This window comes from Cannabis sativa, chromosome 2, assembly GCF_029168945.1.
Source record: "Cannabis sativa cultivar Pink pepper isolate KNU-18-1 chromosome 2, ASM2916894v1, whole genome shotgun sequence".
Taxonomy (NCBI): Eukaryota; Viridiplantae; Streptophyta; class Magnoliopsida; order Rosales; family Cannabaceae; genus Cannabis; species Cannabis sativa.
Window position 1 is genome coordinate 88014682 of NC_083602.1, and position 23563 is coordinate 88038244.

A 23563-nucleotide genomic window follows, 5' to 3' on the forward strand; every position below is an offset into this window, starting at 1 on the left:
GAGATATTTTGGAATCAAAATTGGTAAACATGTGTGAGAAAGCCCTTCGTTTGAGTATGTGACCTAATTTATTTATTATTACTTTTAAAAGGAGAATTATTTCATATACTATTTTTTAATTTATTTTTTTTCAAATTTATGGTTTGGGTTGTTATCGCTAATTTCTATGTGGGTTGCTATGTAAATTTTAGTTACAATTTAAATTATTTCGTTAGTTGCTATGTAAATTTTTATAAAAATACAAAAAAAAAAAAATTTGAAGTAAAAAAATAAGAAACTCTGTATTTTTAATTATCAAAATTTAAATAGATAATACACAAAGTAAGAAAACTATTTGTACTTATCTTTTAGTTTAAATTTGTATATTTTTAATTAAGTTTTAAATATATTTATATTTAATTTAAAAAAATAGTACTATTATTAACTATATATTTTAAAAATTTAAATGAGTAAAGTAATAATAAAATTGCTAAACAAGTACCTAATACTTTATGTTTCTATTTGTGTAGAATCCTACTTATTAAAACTGTTAATTATTCACGAAACATTACCTCATAAAAATATTAAATGTCATTGAATCCTAATTAATAACAGGCTCAACCTATAAGTGGGCTTTGTGCATAGGTTCACCTAGCTTAGAAGTTTAATTTTTTTTTTTACTAATTTTGAAAAATATTATATTTTTATGTAAACAAAGGCTTAATTTTTTTTTCTTATATCCTGCTAAATTTTAATACCGGCCTTACTAATAGCAATATTTTTTAAAATATAATTTTTAACTTAAATCCTAATTTATTGAAAGTAATAATATCTTATCTATATAGTAGGGTATCCACATGTAATATGATTTTAGGTAGAATTGTGATCCCAAATCTACAAACTTAAAATCAATGAAAGTTAAAGAAAATCTTAGTTGGGTCTCAAGTGGCATCATCTAAATAAATTTTCATCACATTCACATTCACAAGTTCAAGTTTTTGAATTTTTGTTTATAGTTATTTGTTTGGATGGTAGAATAGAATCCACATGTGTTCACTTATTAACCACTTAAAAAAGACTATGTTAGTGATCCTTTGAGCTGGTGACTGACACGTACGTACGTCTTTAATCTAAATCTGTAAATCATATTAGTGAGTGCTGTAATGTGTTTTAACAGTTGGTTTGGTTTGGTTTGATTGGACAAAAGAATACTACACTTCTCTTTAAACATATTATATATAAGTTATAACTCAACTTATGTTGTTTCAGGTGCAAAATTCTCTACTATGTTTTAGTAATTAGTAATTTAGTATCACTTTCACTACACTCGAGGAATAGAAATTAGTATTTATGAATCAATTTGAGATATTCTATATTTCCATTTCATTTATCTTCTTCTTTCTTATTATTTTTTTTTATTACTCATAGTACTTAATATTTATATTCAATTTGGCTTCATTTATTTTATATATATTATTCATATATCTGCATTGTTACATGTATATATTAAGTGACAAATGCCCTCATCAATGATTCAATATCCAATAACATGGCATTATGTAGTGATTGGTATGATTAACTAAAATATTAAGACATAGAATATTATTGTTTGAAAATATTAAAATTTGTAAATTGTGTTTGCTTTGTAGATGAGAGTATTTAGTTAGATTCCTCTTAAGTTAGCACATGTATCTCAATTACTAATATGTAGAATGTGGAATCAATACATTATATTGTGATTGGTGAGATTGTTTAGAACCAATTTATTTTGAAAACTTTTATAAAAAGATTATCTTCCAACAGAGTAATTAATCTCATATAATTTTTCAGAAAACATAAAAAACTCATACTATTGGAGATTATCATTCTCATATAATGAATACACCATACTAAAACAATTTTAATTATAATTTTATGAGCTATTCGTTCATGTTTATAAATTTTATGGTATGTTTACTTGAAAGGAATAGGAATGAATAGTATAGTATTAATATTGTTTATAAAATTTTAAAAAAAGAAGAAAGTAGTGAGGCTCACATAAATTAGAGAGAAAATAAGAAGAAAAATTCTCCCCTATTTTTATAGAGAAAATCTTTTAATTTCCTAACCTATTTTACTTTAATTATAATTTTATTAATTAAAATAAGAAAAAATAAATATACTCTTTAAAAATCTATAAATTACAAAAAATAATTATATGTTCTAATAATGATAATTTTATCAAATTAAAACATTCCAACAAAATAATATAATTTTAAATTTCTTTTCAAACACTATACTAAAATTTTATTTTTAATTATTTTTTATTTTAAATCGATTTCCTTCCCTTGATATATTTATATTTCTATTGAGACCACTTCACGAAATGGGAAAGCAAGTGGTGCTTAAAAAGTTCTAAACAAGGTAAGTGGGATTGGTATTACCATTTTTTTATAAATAAAATCAAACATCACTAAATTGGTACGTGTCGGCTTTAAACAACATTAATGATAAATTTAATTATATGAGTGTTTTTTTTTATTAATTTTTTTTTTCCATTAGTGGAGATGGAGACTAACTGACCCACTTTTTTATATCCTAAGAGAATTTGTGTGATTTTTTTTCTTTTTACTATATAAGCTCTTTCTTGCACCCATTTTTTATTTTCTTCAAATTATTGACTAGAGGTTAGGCCCTTCTTTTTACAGGTTGACACTTGTCTAGTATATATATCATTATCAAAGATGCCATTGAATCATGTTGATATTTTCTTAATTCAAACCATATCATGTATATTCTAGTAGCCATATAATTTGGATGCCAGGTAGAAGCAGATCTACTACAAAATGTACTACTAGATTCTATGGTTTGGCACATATTAAACAATTACAGGAATATTAATCTAGCTAATTAGCTTCAACATTCATGGGGGTGTCATTGTCATATAAAACCAATAATATATACATATTTTGTAATTAAAAAATTTGATATTGGATATTGTTTATTGACCTTTTTATTCTAGTCCATACACTGACAGGTGTGCCTGCTTTGCCAATTGCCACCTTTGATGATTCACAGAAATGTAACCAAGTAACTCATAATAACTATATCTAATTACAAAATAGTAACTTAATTATATGATTTTTGCTATAAATAGACACCTTAGCTCATACCATATTTCTTGCTCATCTATCTCTAGTCTTTTTTCTTCTTCTTCTTCTTGTTTCTTTATTTATCTCTCTAGTCCTCATAATGGACACAAAACTGAAAATGCTTGTCATGTTATGTTTGTTATTATTCACCTTAGTTTCCCTTGTATCATCTTTCCATAATGGTTGTCCAAAATGTGGTAACTTTGAAGTTCCATACCCTTTTAGCACTAATGATAACTGTGGTAATCTTAGATACAAAATCTATTGTAACAATGGGAACCTTGAATTCCCATCACTCCAAGGATTTCACTACAAAATCCTTAGCATTGACACAAACACTAACTCACTCATCATTAGACCACCTATGATACTTAAAGACACATGTTCCTCTTCTGATTTATCTCAAGGAGGAATAAGGCTTGATGAGACATTACCTTTCAACATATCAAAACACAACACTGTGTTGTTGCTGAATTGCGCCGAATCCATTCTTCGATCCCCGCTTAATTGTTCTAACAACAGTCTTTGCAGGCAGTTTGAGGATGAAATGGAGGAAGGAAGTGGTTGTAAAAGTAGGCTTTGTTGTCATTACTTGAAAGATTCAAGTATGAATTCACATTTCATTAGGGTCAGGTCTGGTGGATGTACTGCTTATACTTCTGTGGTTAATATCAACCCTCAAGACCCTATTTATCAATGGAATTATGGTATTGAATTGCAATGGTTGCCTCCTAATCCTAACTGTGTTTTGGAGAACAACCCATAATGTATGACAAATGTTCTACTTGATAAGAAAAAGAAAGTTTTTATTTTTATTTTTAGTTGCTGAATAAATTTTGTCACAAATGCATGCTTAGTTTGTTTGTTTGTTTGTTTTATGACATTTGCTTGGATTTTTTTAATTTGAGTTATTACTTTTATTTTACTTGTTGTATATTTAAAAGTAAATAAAGGGTCTCCATTCAAGTTCATTTTGTTTAATATTCATCTTATGAGAAAACCCTACATTCTTATTGGTCAACAACATGAAGCAAATAGGGTCAAAGAATTCATTAACAAGATGTTAATATAATAGGTATTCTTTTCAACCAAACACCACTTTAATTGAAAAAAAAAAAACACATTTAAGTATTAAAATTTTCACTTTATTAGCGGATGTGGAATTTTATTTGCATCCAATAAAATTATAAATACACTTTATTTTATTTTTTTTTAAAAAAAATCAACCTAAATTAACTTTTAAAAATCACTTTTTATAAATTTTTAATTATTTTTCTTCACATTATTTCCTATTAATATCATTACTTAATTTTATTTTCACCTTTTTTAAAATCATGTTTATTTTTTAAAAATTTTTTGGAATAAAATTTCATATAAATTTTTATTTTACTTATTGTGTCATAATATTTAAAATATACTTTATTTATATTTTAAAAGTATATTAATTAAGAATATTGAAAGAATAATAAAAAAACTAGTAAAATTAAAAATATATATTTTATATAAAATAAAAATTATAAAATGGGTGTACTTTTTTTTATTATTATTATTTTGAGAAAAACTGGCACCATTAAAACCTCAAGAGGAAAAAGAGTGTGAGATAATATTATTAATCATAAGAGTTTGTTTGCAAAACAACAGTATACAATCTGAGTGGCCAGACCACAAAACATAATAATGACGTTTTTCATCTATTCTTACCTAAGCCTAACGTTATAATCCAATTAATAAGTCCTTTTAATTTTAACGCACATGTTGTTGACATTAGTGGATAAGACTAAGTATTGCAAGCTTATTGATAATCGGTTTGTGGACATGATAGATTGATTTTGAGCATGTATATTAAGTTTTAATGGTTTTTGTCATTTGCAAGTTATATTTTTCTATTCGAATTTGAATACTAAAGTTGAGTATTGGGAACAATTGAATCTTGTGAGTAGTGGTGGTGTGGTGTAAATTGAAGTAAGACTTGCTTTGTGTTCGTTTATTTTTAGTTTAGTGTTGATTTTTACTCGAGGACGAGTAAATGTTAAGTTTTGGGAAGTTTGATAAACTAGTTTTAGGTGCATTTTATAAAGTGTTTTAGAAGTGTGTTTCACTTGATTATATTTACTTGTACAGAATTATGCTTGTATTCTATTTGTTTCAGGTTTAAATGGTAAAATTCAAAATATATATTAAAAATGAGAAGAAGCATGTTAAATGATATGAATATGATAAATTATCAAGGAATTTAGAGTTCTAAGATATAAGGAATTTGAAAGGAACGAGCTACAATCTCCATATGAATAGAAGAATTCAGGGTACTTTCAAAGGGGAAAAAGGTCTTCGTAAAGGAGACCCCATGTCTCCCCTCCTGTTTGTGCTAATAATGGAGTATCTTACCAGATTATTGAACCAAAGTTCTGGTAAAAAGAGAGTTTTGGTTCCATCCTCAGTGTAAACATCCTAGGTTAACTAACCTATGCTTTTGTAGATGACTTTGTTATCTTTTGTAAGGGCAACACTAATCCAGTGAGAGGAGTTAAAGAAGATTTCAAGAAGTTTTGTGATTCTACAAGTCTATTTGCGACAAATCAAAATCTCATATCTACTTTGGAGGATTTAAAGAGGATATCAATGTTAAGATTATTGATATGATGCAAATAGAAGAAGGATCTTTTCCTTTGAAATACTTGGAGGTTCATCTTCGTCCTACAAAATAGAAAGCTTCGGACTGTGGTGTGATCTTGGACAAGCTGAACAAGAATCTCAATTGTTAGGCGAGTAGGAATTTATCTTTTGTTGATCGTGCTCAATTAATCCACTCAATTTTGCTTGGAATCAGAAATTTTTAGATGAGTATATTCATTCTCCCTCATAAAATTACAGCTATCATAGATAAAAGTTGTCGTGACTTCCTCTGTGGTGCTAAGGAAAATAGGAGTAAGCTTCATCTTCCTTCTTAGGAGAGGAGAAGGTTTGCCTCCCAAAAAAGCTGGGTGTTATTGATTTTCGAGAAGGCATGAAATAGAGTATAGTGTTGATGGCGAAGTTTTTATGGGCGATCTCCAATAAACAAGGCTGTCTTTGGGAACATGGATCAACTCCATCTATCTTAAGAAGCAAAACATTTGGAGCATTCCTATCAAGCAAGAAAAGAGTTAGTATTTTAAGAAGCTGCTGAGGCTTAGACAAATTACTGATGAAACTTCGTTGATGCAAGCTGAAAAGTGAGGTAAATTTTGGGTTAAACAATTTTATACCTCTCTTGTTGTTGCTTAAAAAGTTGTTTATGCTGAAACTGTGTAGAACAAACTCCTAGTGCCCAAACATAGATTTGTATATTGGCAAGTTTTTAACTCTCATCTACTCACCAGAGATTATTTGAGCCTATAATGACTATCCATTCTATTTTATGCCCTATCTGTGACACTGAAAATGAAACTCACAATCACCTTTTCATAGCAGCTGGCGGGGCATTCATCAGTGGCCAAATTCCTTCTCGGAGCTTCAGCAATGGTATTTGAACTCTACTAGTGATTTGAAGAATCAAATTAGAAATGTTGTTTTATCTGCAACTTTGTATTTTATTTAAAAAACAGGAGTTTGATTATGTTTGTAGTTCAGCTAGAAGTATTAATTTGGAGATGAAGAATGTTAATAAATGTAGAGTGGTGAGAATGGGTCCTCATAAACTCAGCCAAAAGAACATGTGTATTCTTAATGTTGTAGAGGGTTGCTAGTTGTTTATTTGAGTTCAACTGCTGCCGTTGTAGACTGCATTTTGGGTTTGTAGAAGCTGTCGCTTCTTTCCTTGTTTGGGTTTTTAATAAAAACTTTCACTTGTTCAAAAAAAATAATTATTAAAATAGAATGTATATATAAATTTTTAGAATACAAATAAAATTCTCCAAAATTTATCTAGTTCAAGGCATTGTACTGATTTAGAAGTCAGCAATTTGAAGCAAGATAGAAACCACCAACTTCCAAATGACCTAATGAATCTGACACCAACTCTTTGTTAAGAAGAATACTATGTTTAAATTATGAAAGCTTCTAGTCTTTTACCACAATGATCACCAACTATGGTCTTCTATATGACAACACAACACAAAACCCTTTTCTAATCTTTTATGCAGCCAATTGATTAGTTTCTTTCACACAAATAATGAATTTCACTTGTGTGTATTTGTGATTTGTTACAACTCACAGTCAAGAAGATACTGCTGACAAGAGACACCACATAAAATAAATGATAGAACCACAAACACGATATTTATTGATTGATCTTTACATTATGGGTTACCCTTAAAAGAAAATGATAGGAGCATAACAAACACAATTGCAAAAACGCAACAAAAAAGAAACAATGGGAACCAAAGTCATAAAGTCATTAAATATACTATACACTTAAAACGCCTATTACATGGGATCAGAATAACAAGGATATATAAATATAAATGTAAGTGAGATGGGTTTTGTGGACAATTGCAAAAACTTATCCACAAGTATAATCCCCAATCAAATCAAATCAAATCAAATGAATATTATATATTCTTAGTTCCAACAAAATAAGCGCAATTAGGTGTTAGCTTAAAGTTGGGATATATATATATATAGTAGTAGAAGAGCTACTGTGTTGGTGTATCAAAACATATCACTATGGATTCTTCAATTTACTTACAAATACAAGCTGTTAGCTATCAAAAACACCACCACCATATCACCATAGATATCTTTATCAACCACTTTTGACACCACTTCTGTTCTTCGTTAGTCAGTCCAACAGCTGAGACCACATACCAGAATCCAACACAAACTCTTAACAAGGGAAAAACAGCTACTGGCCCTTCGTTATCTCAACTTCATTTTCTTACAAAACATCTATAATAATATTAATCACCATCTTTCAAACCAAAAACTAACAACTAAGTATGCTCACACTGCCAGGGAGAAAAGAAATATATATATATATATATATATATATATATATGATGCATGCAATCAAGGAGGGGGGATTATTACTATGAGATTACTGTAGGTCTGCGCCCTTTTCCTTCCATGGCATCTTTCTTTTTCCGACAAGTTGTACAGAGAAACGGTCCTTCCCAGGGCTTGGATGCAGGTGAAAAGAAAGGGCCCGAGTTTACAGATAAACCATCAGCTGGTGGTTGATCCACTTGGCACACTGCACATCTGAAGATTCCAGAATTTGCATCCAGAGAAATATCCTTACCAAGCCTGTATTTTCGCAAAGAAGTTACAGGAATTAACATGGCTAATATATCCAACTCAACACAGACCAGTGTAGTCCATACAAAAGATGAATTAAATATGTCTTTAATACCTTTCAGCAAGCATTGCAGAACCCTCTTCAAATAACTCCTCCACAACTCCAACAGCAGAAAGCTTAGCTTTGTTAACAGGATTTTGGGATTTCTTGCCAAAGATAAATGAAGAAAGCACATTTTGTTTCTTCCTTGGAGTTGGAGGTAAAATAGGTTGGTCTGATGGGATTATATCAACAACCAGACAAGTTGTATCGTCTTTCAAACCCCTTGATCTTAGAGCCTCCTGAAATATGTAACAGTACCATCTTAGGAAATATAAATAAATAGGACGTATCTTGAGAAAAAGTGAGTACCAAACATCACCTTAACCACCAACTTTGCAGCAAGCTCAGCAGGCAGTCCCCGACAAGATTTCGCTGCAATATCAGAAGATAGTGCATCCCAAATTCCATCAGAAGCAATTATTAGTCTTCCTCCCGCATCTGAGAGCTGCATAAGTGAAAAGTATAAAATAAAGAAGGGTTCTCATGCACCATAATGCTTTACCACAGTAAATGACACCATTGTCAACAAAAGAATATGAATTTACCTTCACTTGCTTAACATGTGGAATGGGAACAATGTATTCTCCTACATCTGTGTCACCAATAGACCTTGAAAGGCACAATCCACCAGGCCAGCAGCGAAGTGGGCCAACCTGTGAACCATATAAACCTATTTAAATGTTTGGGACTAAACCAGAGAAATTGTCCTCTATAACTTTTCTTTCTGGTGCAAAAAAATAAATGTACACAAAAAAGGCATTATATACCTCATTGCCACCAAAAACATTGAGTCTTCCTACTTCACCCCCACTTGCAGTTACACGCTCCCTCTCTTCGACATTTTCTTCCAGTCTGTGGTCAACAGTCAAGAGAGAAACTACACCTCCTTGAGTGTCCAATATGCATCGAGAATCCCCAACAGATGCAACAGTCACAGTCCAGCCATCAATCACTACAAATGTCACAGTTGTCCCGGAAGTTTCTCCTGTTGTTGATATTACAATGTGAGAAGTTGTCGAAAAGAAATGCAACAGAAGTTTAATAAAGAAATTTTAATACATACCTTTCTGTTGAAATTCTATGTCAGTTTTCACAAACCCAGCAACCAATGCTCGAGGAAGTGCTTGAAGCCATTCTTCCCTACTGGCTCCTTGGGGAATTGCACTCAGGATGTTATCCAACAAATTCTCTTTGGCAAAGATTGCAGCTGATATACCATTATGCCCATCAAATATCTGCTAATTTAAGAATTCCTAATTGGTATCATAAACAAAATACAAGAAAAATAAATAAATTAAGCAATTCATTTCACTGTTCAGTTATAACATCTTAGTTGGCCTCCTCATCAGAACCAAGCGCTTATCAAAGTCAGCTGTATTCAGCTGTTAAGCAATTTTTTAGGATAATTTTCTTTCTCCTCACACCGAACCGAAGCATTAAAAGATGATTGGATGTCTTCACATTTAATACATAAAGAGCTATAAAGAATGAAACTATACCGCGAAAACAGAGAATGATGTCAGGGGATTTCCAGGAATCCTCTGGCAATCAGGTTTGATCAGAAAGTAATCCTCTCCTTTCTTGGCCAAAGCAGCTTGGCCATACTTCACAAATGGTTTCTCATCCTTCTCGCCCCTAAGCTCCCGACCAAGCAAAGTAGCAAGTGGGACAAGGGAAGGCTTCATCCTTGATATTTCTGTCTGGCTCATTTTGTACTATATTCCAACATTTCTTAGAACCTGTCACCACAACATTCACACCCAGATAAATGAAACGAAAGCTTTTTCACAGCTATGTGTAGAACAAAGCAGTTCATATCTATATGCCAGCCAATTAAACTAATTTTTTATTCATGCAGATAAGTCGAATAGTACAGCAAATAATAGCTAAGAAAAAAAACCATTAAAAATTGATTTTTTTCTTCTGCAACTGAGAATAAATCATGCATGTCTGCGTTTCAAATCAATGAAACTTCACACAAAATTGTAACCCACTAATCTAAATTTAAAGATATGTTTGTTGATAACCACCTATTCTATTTTTGGAGAACAAATCCTAAATTCGCTAATCTAATCCAAAACCAAAAACAAACACCCATTATCAGTGAAATAAACAACAAAATGTGCGTACAATAGGTTCCCTAAAAACCCTAACCCAGTAAAACAATATATAAAAATAGATCAAGAAAATGCAGACATTTGCGATAATAACGAAGTTTTTCCTTCCACAAAATTAGTTCGTTGTCGAGCAAAAAGTTCAGAAACCCTAAAACTCACAGATGAACAAAGCGAGTCAGTGACAGATCGAGCATAAAGGAGCGTACATTGAACCCATCTACAAACAATTCGTTCTCAAAGGTATCAGACTCAGCTCCATTGCAGATTAAGCTCCACAGATTGCTCAGTAATCCCCTCCGGAGGACAAAAGAGGTTTTAGAGAGAGAAAGTAGTCAGAGAAACAGAGAGAATCGCAGCTTTTTCCTGTGATTTGATTGGATGATAAATCTAGAGAGAGAGAGAGAGAGAGAGAGAGAGAGGAAGAAGAAGAAGGAGAAAAAAACGCGGAAAAAGGGTATGATTTGGTGGCAAATAATTTTGATAATGACATTTATGTCCTAATATTCGGTGTAATTAAGGAGTGTCTAAATGACATAAATACCCTTGTGTATTTAGCTATAGAAGGAATCAATGTTAGGGTATTTTTGTCTATTCGACCATCATATTCATATACGGCTGTACTCCAAATCCAATTTTTACCTTTTTTTTTTCTTTCCTTTTCTTTTAGCCCACTTCATTTTAATTTTTCTTTTTTAACAACTCTTCAATTAATTTTTTTTAATATAGTAATTATATCGAATTGGAAACCATTGATAATCATTCTAATTGCTTATGTGGAAAATAACGTGGTGAGGAATAAAATTATAAGAATAAAAATAGAATTAAATTAAATTTAATATGTATAAAAATAAAAAATTAATAGTAAAATAATTTTTTTTTTATATTTCAAAATAAAATAATTATTCCACTATAATGATAGAAAAGTTTCATTAGAATTAAAATACAATTAAATAAAGAAATAAAATAAAAATAGTTTATCTATTTTTATACCCAAAAGGAAGAAAAAAAATATTTCATTTTCTCAATGGTTAGTTATATTATAATTATCTAAAACTATCAATAAATTTTTAAATAGTTTATTATGAAGAAAATAAAATTTAAATAATTTTTTTTTTAGTTTTAAAGTTTAAATAACCTCTTGCTTTTTTCTCATTAGTATGATAAATAATTATTTAAAACTTTAATTTAAGCACGGTAACTTATTTGAAATTATTTAAAAATTTACAGATAATCTTAAAATTACAACGTACGTAATTATGAAGAAAAAAATAGACTTAAAGCATCTTTAATGAAAATGCAATTAATTAATGTAAAACTAAAATATAGCTCACTTAGAAAAAAAATATATACTCCAATAATATGTTAAAAAGTGATACAAACTTGACACACATAACAAATATTTTGTCAAATTTATCATAACATTTGCTATGATTTAAAATTTGCATCAACATAAATGTATGATTTTATTATTGATTTTACATCACTTTTATTATTTTATTATTATATTTAACTATAACATTAATGTTGAACTATTTATATATTTTTTATTATTATTTTACATAATAAAAAAAATGATAAATTAATAATAAATTTATCATTTTTTTTTATATCTTTAATAAAAATATTAAATTTTACATGTTTTGCAATTGTGTATTAGAACATAATATGTAAGTAAAACACAATTTTTTTTTTGCCAAATATAAATTAATTTTTGCATTTAAAAGCTTTTTTGAATGTCAAAAAAAATATAAAAAGTGTACCAAAACAGTACTACAAAAATTTCCATTTGAATATACTAAAAAAATGTAGGGAATAAGGATGCTATTGTTTTTTTTTTTTTAGAGAATAGGGATGCAACCTTGTGTTGCCATTGAACATAATAAAAAGTATATTAATATATATATAATGACTAAATTAATTTCATAGGAACAATCTATTTATATAATCAAAAGCAATTTTGACATTTTATTATTACCAAAAAAAAAGTTGAAAACAAAAAAAAAATGTTGACTTTTGATCAATCATCATGGACATGCACTATGGAGTATATTACATATATTTTCTTCTTATTATTCTTCTCATCTACTTGAAATGAAATTATTATCAAATTACCAAAAAAAAAAAAAAAGGCAAATAAGAAATAGGAATAGCGTGGCTTGATTGTCAAAGAATTTGGTGAGTTTGGATAAATAAGATTATAATTAATTAATAAATTATATTATAACAAAATTAAGCCAACTGCCAACTATATTGATTTTGTCGTGGTTTTGAATAAATCACCCTATATGCCATGACAACCGCCCTAAATTATGGATTATTTATATATATGTTTTAAAAAATAAATAGAGAAAAATAAACTTATAAAAAAAAGTATAATAATAACAATAGTATAATAATCTTATATCAAAATGTTGATATATTAATATAATAGAACTCGTAATATATGGCTTCAATAGAGTAAGTTTTTTATTTTCATAATTTAACCACCACTACTATTAGTAATGCTTCTCATGTAAAATGAATGTAGCTTTGAAAATCTATGATATACTTTTCTTTTTTTAATTTTTTCATATAAAGAAAACAGAATTATTATTCATGCAAATGGGACAAAATCTATTACATTAAAGATATAAATATTTATGGAGTAAGATTAACAAAAATTAGCTTACCTAGCAACCTCAACTAAGGTTTGAAAAAGCCATCAACAATTAAGTATAAAAATAATATGAAGTATACCAATTTTTTTAAATAAAATGAATATCAAATAGAATTCACCTATCAATAGTTATTAAATAATAAATAACACTACTAACACAATTGTAAGGGCAAGTTCAATGGAGTGGTATGGTCGTATGACGGTATGGGAGTGTTACTTATCAGAAGTGGGACCAGGTGTCGGTGAGGTGGAGGAGAGAGAGAGATTTGTAAAAGAGCATTGCTATTACGCATTAGTGGTGACTAGTACTTTTGCGACATGTCGCGTTGCAATTGGCTAGCGATACTCCCCTATTATATTAAATTATATGAGACCTGATACTTAGTTAAACTAATAGCAATATTGATACATAGGAGGGTGCTAGGCACCACTGGTGCCCTTTAGCATTTCTCTTTATGAAAATAACATGGCAAAATGGTTTATGTTTAGCTACGTAGCTCTACCATTTGATTTTTATTTTAATTTCTAAAAAAAATCTGATTGGTTAAGATCTGAAAGTGGGTCCTTTAAAACAACACTAAAAATTGCTTCCATCAATGATGTTCTAATACTCCATCTTTATTGGTCCTCTCTCATATTTATTTTTTGCATAAATATTAATTTTTACACTATTTTTTATAAAAAATCATTAATTAGACTTTCTATTTTAATAAATGACAAATTAAATCTTATATTTTTTAATAATAATATTAAATAGTATTCTAAATTATTTTTTACTAAAATAAAATTTAATAACAAGCTGATATAAATATATCATAACAAAACTAATTATGTTTTCTATATCTATTCATGCCAAGATTTATCTTCAATATAATTTTATTAAAAAAGAAAAAAATTATTAAAAATTAAGCTTAGAATCTTATTTTTATAATTTAAAAAATACATAATTTATTTTGTAATTCAATAAAATAAAAAAATTCAATCAAAAACTTTTACAAAATACATAATCTAAATAATTAAGAAAAATAAAGAATAATCATATATATATATATAAATAATTTTTTATAAAAAAATGATTAAGAATTAAATCTAATCATAATTTCAACAAAAAAGAAATGATTTTATTACAAAATGATATATATACTTGTTGGGCTGGGCTGGCAGCAACATTAGTGGGGACGTTTTGTCCAAAAAAGAAGGAAGGTGTGTGTGTTGTGGATATTTTTGGAGAGGAGAGAGAATAATAATAATAATAATATGTATAAGGTGACGTGGCCACGTGGAGTGGGACCCATTCTAGGTGTTTGCCACTCATTTTGAAGGGGTCTCTCCTATCCAGCTGTAAACTTACACGCGTGTTGCCCACTCAACTCGACGATTATGTGGGCCCCACCCTTTTGCTAACTTCACCACCTCAACAATCACCACTTTACTTATTTTCATTTAATTTGATAATTTCAATTTCATTATCTTTTATTAAGTTAAGTGAGCTCATTATCTTATCAATTCATTTTATTTGTCGGAAATTTTTATTTAATAAGAGTAGTGACAAAAACATATTTTTGAGATTTTTTGCAAAAGTGTAATGTTTTGAAAATATTGAGTATATTTATTTAAAAAAAAAAATATGAGTATATTAAAAAAAACAATGAATAATTTTATTGAAATTAATGAACAATTTTACAGAATATAAATAGTCATCTATATTAAGTATTTTAGTGCCTATTAATTATGACAATCCAAAATGTACATAACTATATCATATATATATGAGTAGCAAATCCTTTATAACATATCGACACTTGAAAATTTATAAGAAAAACCTAGTAAAATACCCTTCTGATCTCTACATTATACATTTATCAGCACCAGAAACAATATTATCACATAATCATAATTTATTATATATATAGCTAAATGTGTAAAGATTTCATAGAGTTGTTGTTGTAACAATGAGAAACATTGTAGAAAAATATAAAAGAACTGTAATCGCATTTTCTTCTCTCTATACAATATAACACTTTCTTTTGCTTTTCTTCTTTTTCCTGGGACACATACAATGGAAAAAAAAAAAAAAAGCTCACAAAAACTAACACACCTATGAACAAAACAAGAACTAACCAGTGGAAGAACCAACATGATGATCCATCATCATCATATACCTTAGAAACTCAGGCAATTTCCTTTTCTTTTCTCTCTCTCTTTAATCAAATAATAAGTACACAAATATATATATGTATATATTTGTGAAAGAAAGAACAAAATAGCAACTTCCCGCAAACCCCAACAAAATATATATAAATGAGTGTGTGTAAATTGTAAAATATATATATATCTATATCATATGTATGCTTGTATTTATATATGTATTCACTTTGTAATTCTTCTCTTTCCTTGGGCATGAACTGCCTGCTTTGCAGGCCTGTAAGAAGGTTGAACCAGTTGACTAGCCCCAATGGATGATTTTCGTGATAGTGCAGGTGAAGGAATTAGGGATGGAATCATACTCCTGGTTAGGAACAAACACAAAATCATTGCTTTTAAAATTAGAACATTCATATTTGTTAAAACAAAACTTAGACCATTCATCATGTAGAAGCAAAGCCGTGTAAAAACTATTTTGAACTTTGTGTTTAACAAAAATTATAGATTGGATTTCTGTTTTGTTAAGTAACAATTTGGATTCGTATGTTTCAAAACAGAATATAATAGTACCCTGAACTCAAAATAAAAATAATAATACTCTGAGTTAGAAATGTTATGATAAGATTAATTATATTTTGAGTAAAATTGGGCTAGAATCTAAATTGTTATTTAATAAAACAGAATATCTAATCGGTAACTTTTGTGAAGTACAGAATTAAAATAAAATAGTATTATCCATATTTTTAATAGTGAAAAAGTTTTGAATAGAGCTTAAGTGGTAACAACGATGCCATACTAGTGTTTTTATCAGCTTTTATGGGAATACATTGGAAAATTTACCTGGTTTCTGTGCTTCTTACTGGCTTGGGATTGGTTTTCCTTGTTTCCGGTCCTCCGGGGCCATTGGGAATGCCGGTGGCCTTAGGAGGAGGATTTAATTGCCAAAGCATGTCTGGCTCTGAAGAATCACTAGTTGCAGCCTCTAACTGATCATCAGAATCATCAGTGATGGCCATCTCATATCGATTACTCCTCTGTGAATCATAATCTTGGCTCTCCTTTTTGTTTCCATTAATCTTATTATTCAATTGTTGTTCTGGATATATCTTTGAAGGGTCTGGGAGGTAGTTCTGACCAAACATCTCTGTCAACTGTGAACTGTCTACATCCCAACATTCCACAAGATTTTCCTCTCTATTTATGATGTCTTGCTTGTTCACCATAATCTTATCAACCCAATCACTGTTAACTGATTCCTTATCATCTTCTTTTCCATTTCCATCAGGAGTACTCTCAACAGATGGCCAAGAAGATGAATGCATCAACACATCTTGAAGATCCAAACTTCGCCTTTTCAATTTCGATGCAGAATTCTGAAGATACATGTAGAACATATATGAGCAAATTTTTTGATAAACTATGCAATGTGGGAAAGATGAAAGTCCAGTGCAGATTAGCTTGGCTTAAAATTTGATTACCAATAACTGTATTTGGTTTTGGTACATACCTCAACGTTACCAACATCCTCTATTGGTTGCCTACGCCCCCCGGAAAACTCTTTGAGACTTTTCCAACTTGGGTGTGAAGGGGATGACCCTGCAGATTTCAATCTTGATCTATCTGGGCTGGAAGAACGAGAATGTGGACCGCGTTCTCCCTCCTTCCTCACTAGAGCTGCTTTAAGATTAGCAATCTGTAACCAAAAGAGAAAACAAAAAATTGAAATAAGCATGTACATGACACATGGTGATAAGAAAATATCATCAGAAAAGACTATAAAATGCCTTGTTTAACCTGGTCTTTAAGCTCTTTCACGTCTGAACTATCTTTGTTAGCTTTAGCAGCACCAAGTTCAACAGTTGAAACTCGTTCAGCAAATTTCAGGGTACTAATTGTTTCCCCAACAGCTTCGGCCTCGGGGCTAATGTGAACAAACATGAGTGTCTTTGCCTGTCCTCCTAAAAATTCGAAGGATGATCACAACATGGGGTTGTAGAGGAGATTAAATTGGGAAATAGGAATTAAAAAATCAAAGGTAATCTAGAGTATATAGGATACATATTCTTACCAAGTGAGTCTTGGAGCAGTTGTGTGAGTTTACTGTTTCTATAAGGAACATGGGAATTCTTTTGAGCAAGAGAAGAGATCACATCTCCTAAGGCAGAAAGAGATTTGTTGATATGTTGGGCCTCCTTTAATCTGTCTCCAGTCACCTCCGATTTGTCAACTCTTTCACTTCCTGCAAGGTCAACCAAATGCATGCAACCACGTAGAACAGTACCAGATGTGAGGTCCCTTCCTTGAACATGAACAGTCAAGCAGCTGCAAAGAAAATAACATTACTATTTTTGGTATAGTCACAAGTAAATGTGATGAGAGAGTTGCAGAAGGACAATCACCCAATTATACACCACCAAAATTAAGTCTAATGCATTGGCTTATACCTATGAGATCTGCTACTACGATCATTCATGGCTGTAGCACTCACTGCCCTATTCTTGTGTCCAAGATTCATCAAATACAAGACATCAGATGTTGTTGATACAGGTACAAGGTTTGCATCTGGTACATTAATTCCATTTTGTGAACTATTCCGAATTTCTAATGTATATTGGAGTTAAAGAAAGATCACATATGAATGTATGTATGAATATCAATGAATTATATGTGAGAATACATAAAACAGTAAGTTGTGCATATAAAGGATATCTTTTGTTAACACCATCTGTAATAAGTAGATCCCGAACTTGTTCGTTGTAGATTTCAAGCATCTGAACAGAAATTTCATAGAAAAAAGTGTCTTTCCTCTGTTCTGAGAGAAGAAATAGGTCATTTAGTGCCCTGTAGTTTACACCTTGGGTTTCCTGTGTGAGCTCTTTCGGTCCAGTCTAGATTGGAAAAAGAGACACAGTCCATAAATTTAGAGTAACATAAAGTGAACCAAGCAATTTACATTGTATGGATGCAGTAGTGGCATGTCTAATTTCCTCCTTACCATAGTAAAAGTTTTTCCAGATCCAGTTTGGCCATAAGCAAATATGCATACATTGTAACCATCAAGAACAGAACGTATAAGAGGTCTAGTGTCTGCAAATACCGCCTCTGAAGGGAAAAAGAAGCAGAAATTGAATAGGTTATGACCAATATGAGAATAATGATTGGAACTATATAAAGACTAATCAACCAAACAACCTACCTTGGCTTGCACAAGGACCAAAAACCTTGTTAAAAGTGAATGATTTACGTCCCTCCTTGCAATACTTTGCAGGAGTAAGAACTGTGATATTGCCATCATCAATGTGATCGATTGTACTCAGACGACTTGATTCTCCAGGCAAGAAGGGTCTGACTCGGCAGTACACTCTTATATTTCCTGAGCAAGCACAAAATTAAGAACTGTTGAATCTTTCTGTAAAAGTGGATAAATGCCAGTAAAGAAAAGAACAAGAAAAAAGCCACTGATTTTACCTCTCAAATCTTGTACTTGATTGTATAGCTTGCGATTCTCTTCAAGGACTCTCTGATAACCTGAAGCAGCATAAGCAAGACTACGCAGGTGCTTACCTATCAAAACAGAAAAACAGCTCTGAGATGGACAATTCCACTTTACTTAGCTCATACAAGCTCAAAGATAATTTTTTTTACTGTAATTAGCACCTAAGTTTTCGAACTCCTCTTTGTGCTTCATTTGTAGAAATTGCATTCCAGCTTTTGTATGGTGAAGAGTATGTTTCAAATCCTACAACAAATTTACACCAATGGCAATTTAAAATTTATGGTCAAATAGAGAACTTTCATAGCAGTAATACTATAATATCAGCTTATTACCTGAATATCTCTCTGTTGTTTCTCCAGTAGCATATGCTGCTTTAAAAACTGGTTATCAGGAGCTTCTTCGTGGTTATACATTTGAGTACAAGCTTCCTCTTTGGTAGGGCTGGCATCTTTTTCTTCCATCTTCATTCACAAGAAAAAGAAAATGTTAAACCTCTTATGCAGACAGAAAGCAGTTTGTAATCATAATTGATTTGCATGACAAATATATACATGTATAGTTATATGTTGGGATAAATTACACAAAACTCTTTGTAATGAACCTATTCTTATACCTCTATATCATCTGAAGCAGGGTCTGCGCAAGAGTTTTCCGTGCCAGATAAAGCCATGTCTTTCTGAATTGATTTTGTCTGGTACATGGCATAAAAAGATGAAAGTGTTCAGACCTTAACCTTCAAGACAAGTGAGCCTCAAAGGTCACAACAAGGAACAAAAGTTTTAGTGTGAGAAAGCAACTTACAAGTTCACTTTGAGTTGCTAACCGACGCTCAAATTCCTCCACGACTTTACCAAGCATAGATTCTATAATCTGTTACAAGCAAAATAATAGTTATTTCTCCAACAAGAAACCTCACACCAAAATGAACAAGTCCAGAGCTTTAATGATAGAAGACTTAAAAATGACATTCTGGGTAAACTTTATAGTTGCATTTATAGTATAGGGTAAGTCTCTTGGTGGTAGCAAAAAAACATTCTCAAGAAACTTCTATGATGACTCTTAAACTTGTGAAAAAACAATCACCATAAAAGGTGCAAGAATTCTTACTATTGGAATCTCTTCCTGCCTCTTATCTGAAAGAACTTCACGGACTAACACATTCAAGGAACGAGAGATACCCTGACAATCATAATGCAAAAAATTACGATCTTGTCAATGATAAATTCTGCATTAAACTTTTGAAACCATAAAGTTTTAACTAACTGTTTCACTGATGTCATGACCAATATCTCCATTAGATGATTGATTACTGGAAATACTATCTACAGACTTCTCTCCCCATGACAAGGTTCTCAAACAGGAATTCCCAAATGGTTCTGAATTCTTCCTCATAAAGGGTTTTCCAAAGGCAGGTGGTTTAGTATTTCCACCAAATTTCCATGAACCAATCGAACCTCCTTGTTTCCACTCATTATATGATTTTAATGCTAGAACACAGTTTACAACTCTTGCTGACATTCCTCCCTGTAAATAAATTTCAGGATATGAGAAAAATGTAATAGGACACAACAAAGAGTGCATGAAAACATGTTCATAATTAGCAAAAGCCATGGATATCAACCTGCTCAAGATCAGAGGCTTCAAAAGTTGGAAGCCCCATTTCCTCCACAGCTACAAGGAAGTTTCTAACATTTTCAAAATACTGAAAGGCAGAAAGTGCTGCCCCATCAGGAATGATTACCGAATCAGAAGGGCCTTCTACAACCTAAAGCACAAACAGGAAACTTACAATTACCAGAAAAGTATTGATTTAAAGTCACATAAACAGAATGGAACAAAGTCAGACACAGAAAGAATACCTTGGTTACAGCTCCAGGATTGACCTTGTTAATAACATTGCAGAGAACAATTCCACTTCTTAAACCAAGTCTGAATTCTTCTTCAGAAGGCTCAGCTGGCAAATCTTTACCCCCAACAACCCCAATTGTTCTTCTCAACCATCCAGCTGCTTCATACCTTCTCAATGCTGTAAAAAATAAAAATGATGACACCATATTATGTTACCATTCTCTGATTCTCTATATGATCAATACCCAATCCAATAAACCAATAAAAAAAAGTCTCAAAATATAGATTTCATCTAAACCACATTTCTTTATGGATCAAAGTTTCGATCATATAGAGAACATCTCATCTCACATTTCATTAAGAAAATCTAAATAATAAAACGATTATTAAAAAGGAAAAAAAGACGTACAAGCTTCTTCAGCCTTCCTGGAAGCGAAGTCAATGGGGGTTGTACGAGAACCATGCTGATGAAGAACATCTTCAACTATTGAAGCTACAGAGAAGGGCAATACTTGCTCTGTTGCCATTTTTACAATCAATCACCCCACAAAAAAACCCAAACCCACTCTGTCAAGTTTTTCAAATTAATCCAAAAAACAAAAACTCAAGCACAAAAAAATAAAATGAATGAATGAATCAAAGTAAAAAGTTTTGATGCAAATTCTGTTTGTTTGGTTTGAAAGAATAAAAAAAAAGTGTTGGAATCGTAACAGAGGAAAATGAAGGAGATTGAAGATAAAGATTCTAGGGTTTTAAATACAGGAGGAGATTGGAAATGGGAAACAGAAAAAATTTGATCTTGTTTGAAAATGTTGTTTGTAAATATGAAGAAAGATTTTGAAGAAGAAGAAAATGGCCGAAGCTGGTTCCGACCCTCTCCCGAGTCTTTTGGGCTTTTTAACGGTTTATATTTCGCGGGTGCCATCAAATTTAATTAATTAATAAAAATAATAATAATAACTATTAAAGAAACAATTGCTGTTTTGTTGATTTTCTTAGCTGAAAAACAAAATAAGAATAATAAAAAAAATCTTATTTTTAATAGGGTTAATATTATTAGGTAAGTTTAGGGTAGGTATTATTAGTGTTTATTGTTTAGCAGTGATATTATTATTGGTGTAATTGAGTACATAACTTAAGAAAATAGCTTTTACACAGTATCGCTAACCAATCATGAGGTGTCACTTATAAAAGATGTTGGGTATCACTAGTGCTCAATAATAATGCTCATCTTTAAAAGAGTGTTTCGGTAAATTTTTTATTTGTTTTGGCATACGAAAGAGCGTTTTTTTTTTCATGATCGCGTACGTTTTAATTATTTAAGATTATCTGTAAAAAAATTTAAAAATTTTGAGTAGTTTACAATGTCGAAAATAAGATCTACATATTTTATTGCACGTACGACTATTTTTTTTATACGCGTGGTAAGTTACTGTTTAAACCAAAATTTTGGCATGGTAAACTATTTGGAATTTTCGAAAAATTTACAAGTGGTCATAAACAGTTACAACGTATGTGAATGTGAACATGAAAAAAAAATTAGACTAAATTTTTTTCTTGATAGCGAAACAGATAGGGAATCTAATATATAAATTTCTAATAATATTTTGGAATTTGTGATTTGTAATCTATTAAAATTCTTTACATTTTAAAATGATAAAATAAAATTTGTATTTTACAAAATAATACCCCAAAGTTAGTTTTTAACACGAACAAATGTAAAAAAAAAAATATAACCATCTTAGTCATGACACATCCACGTCATATCATTATGAAATTTTACTTTGATAAAAAATAAGTTTATAATATTATTTTGTATAATTTTAAAATATTAGATTTGATTAGTCATTTAATAAAATAAAAAATTTAATTAATATTTTTTTGCAAAATACAATCTCTAAAATGGTATTTACACTTTTTAATACTATGCCTTTGACCACCTATTTTTTTTTTTAGGAGAATTGACCACCTATCCTTATGTTTTGTTCTCTGTTTTTTTTTTTTTTGTTTTAATATTTGAATTGACTTCTTGTTGTAAAAAAAAGAAAATTATAGTTTTTTTTCTTTTGTTTTTTGAAAAAATAAATAAATAAAAAGAAGAAACAAATGGAAATAATTGTTATTTTGTTAATTGAAATTGAAAATGCTTGAGTATTTGTAATATTTTGTGTGTGTGTGGCAGTTCAAGTAATTACAACTTTCTTTTCTTTTTAATGAAACAATTATCTAGAAGAGATTTTATTTTTATGATTTACTAAATTTTGATTGAGAGTTATAATTTTGGAATGAAGCCAATCGAGTAAGAAAATTAACCTAATAATAATTTAAATGAACAAAATAAAATAAAAGAATTTGCTCGATCAAATAAATATAAATCAGAATTATAAATAGTATTATTTGTAAAAATAAAATAAAAATATATATTATCTTAAAAAAGTTATGTAAATTACTTCTATTTTATTTTTATATAATTTTTTTATGAATATATATATTCAATGACAAAAGCAGTGGCAAATAAAATATTGAATAATCAAAATTATTATTTTATTATATATATATTTTATATTGTTTACTCACATAGTAAAAAAGAATTCTAAATTAAAAGGTAAATAGTATATTTTAAGTTAACTAAATTATCTTTTATGAAATATGTATATTTTCTAAATAAAATACTTTTTTAGGGTGAATCTGATATTTAATTTTTAATAATAATAAACACATTCACTTTCCAATTCTTATTAAAATATTTTCATTACTAAAAAAGGATAAACAAATGAATTACAAAACATATTATTACTATTTGTGATTAGTAAATTAACATATATGGAGATTTTTTTTAGTGGTCGTAAACATGGAGATTAGGAGTGTTTTATA

The 23563-nt window shown here is 29.9% G+C and overlaps 3 protein-coding genes across 4 annotated transcripts; 1 reads left to right on the forward strand and 2 right to left on the reverse strand.

Annotated features, from left to right (window-relative positions):
- Positions 1–2616: 2616 nt before the first annotated feature.
- Positions 2617–3931, forward strand: LOC115721432 (wall-associated receptor kinase-like 20). The gene has a single exon (XM_030650725.2). It carries the CDS (start codon positions 3211–3213, stop codon positions 3874–3876), a length of 666 nt encoding a protein of 221 aa, XP_030506585.1. The 5' UTR covers positions 2617–3210; the 3' UTR covers positions 3877–3931.
- Positions 3932–7462: 3531 nt separating this feature from the next.
- On the reverse strand, positions 7463–11081 carry LOC115718843 (probable protein phosphatase 2C 5). Of its 2 annotated transcripts, none has more exons than XM_030647653.2 (8): positions 10704–11081; positions 9927–10166; positions 9491–9662; positions 9195–9412; positions 8973–9080; positions 8747–8872; positions 8440–8666; positions 7463–8333 (listed from the first exon to the last, which is right to left on the reverse strand). In XM_030647653.2, the coding sequence occupies exons 2-8, from the start codon at positions 10134–10136 to the stop codon at positions 8117–8119; spliced, it is 1278 nt and encodes a 425-aa protein (XP_030503513.1). In that variant the 5' UTR covers positions 10137–10166; positions 10704–11081; the 3' UTR covers positions 7463–8116. The 2 variants fall into 2 exon arrangements, with proteins under 2 accessions (XP_030503513.1, XP_030503514.1); XM_030647654.2 differs by having other exon boundaries at positions 10751–11024.
- Positions 11082–15167: 4086 nt separating this feature from the next.
- Positions 15168–21676, reverse strand: LOC115719290 (kinesin-like protein KIN-14I). Its single transcript, XM_061110966.1, has 19 exons — positions 21099–21676; positions 20701–20867; positions 20463–20606; positions 20105–20365; positions 19949–20020; positions 19643–19711; positions 19455–19532; positions 19174–19302; positions 19003–19084; positions 18814–18909; positions 18542–18718; positions 18341–18447; positions 18053–18233; positions 17790–17949; positions 17414–17667; positions 17140–17303; positions 16853–17038; positions 16186–16718; positions 15168–15709 (listed from the first exon to the last, which is right to left on the reverse strand). Exons 1-19 carry the CDS (start codon positions 21214–21216, stop codon positions 15571–15573), a joined length of 3117 nt encoding a protein of 1038 aa, XP_060966949.1. The 5' UTR covers positions 21217–21676; the 3' UTR covers positions 15168–15570.
- Between the last annotated feature and the right edge of the window lie 1887 nt (positions 21677–23563).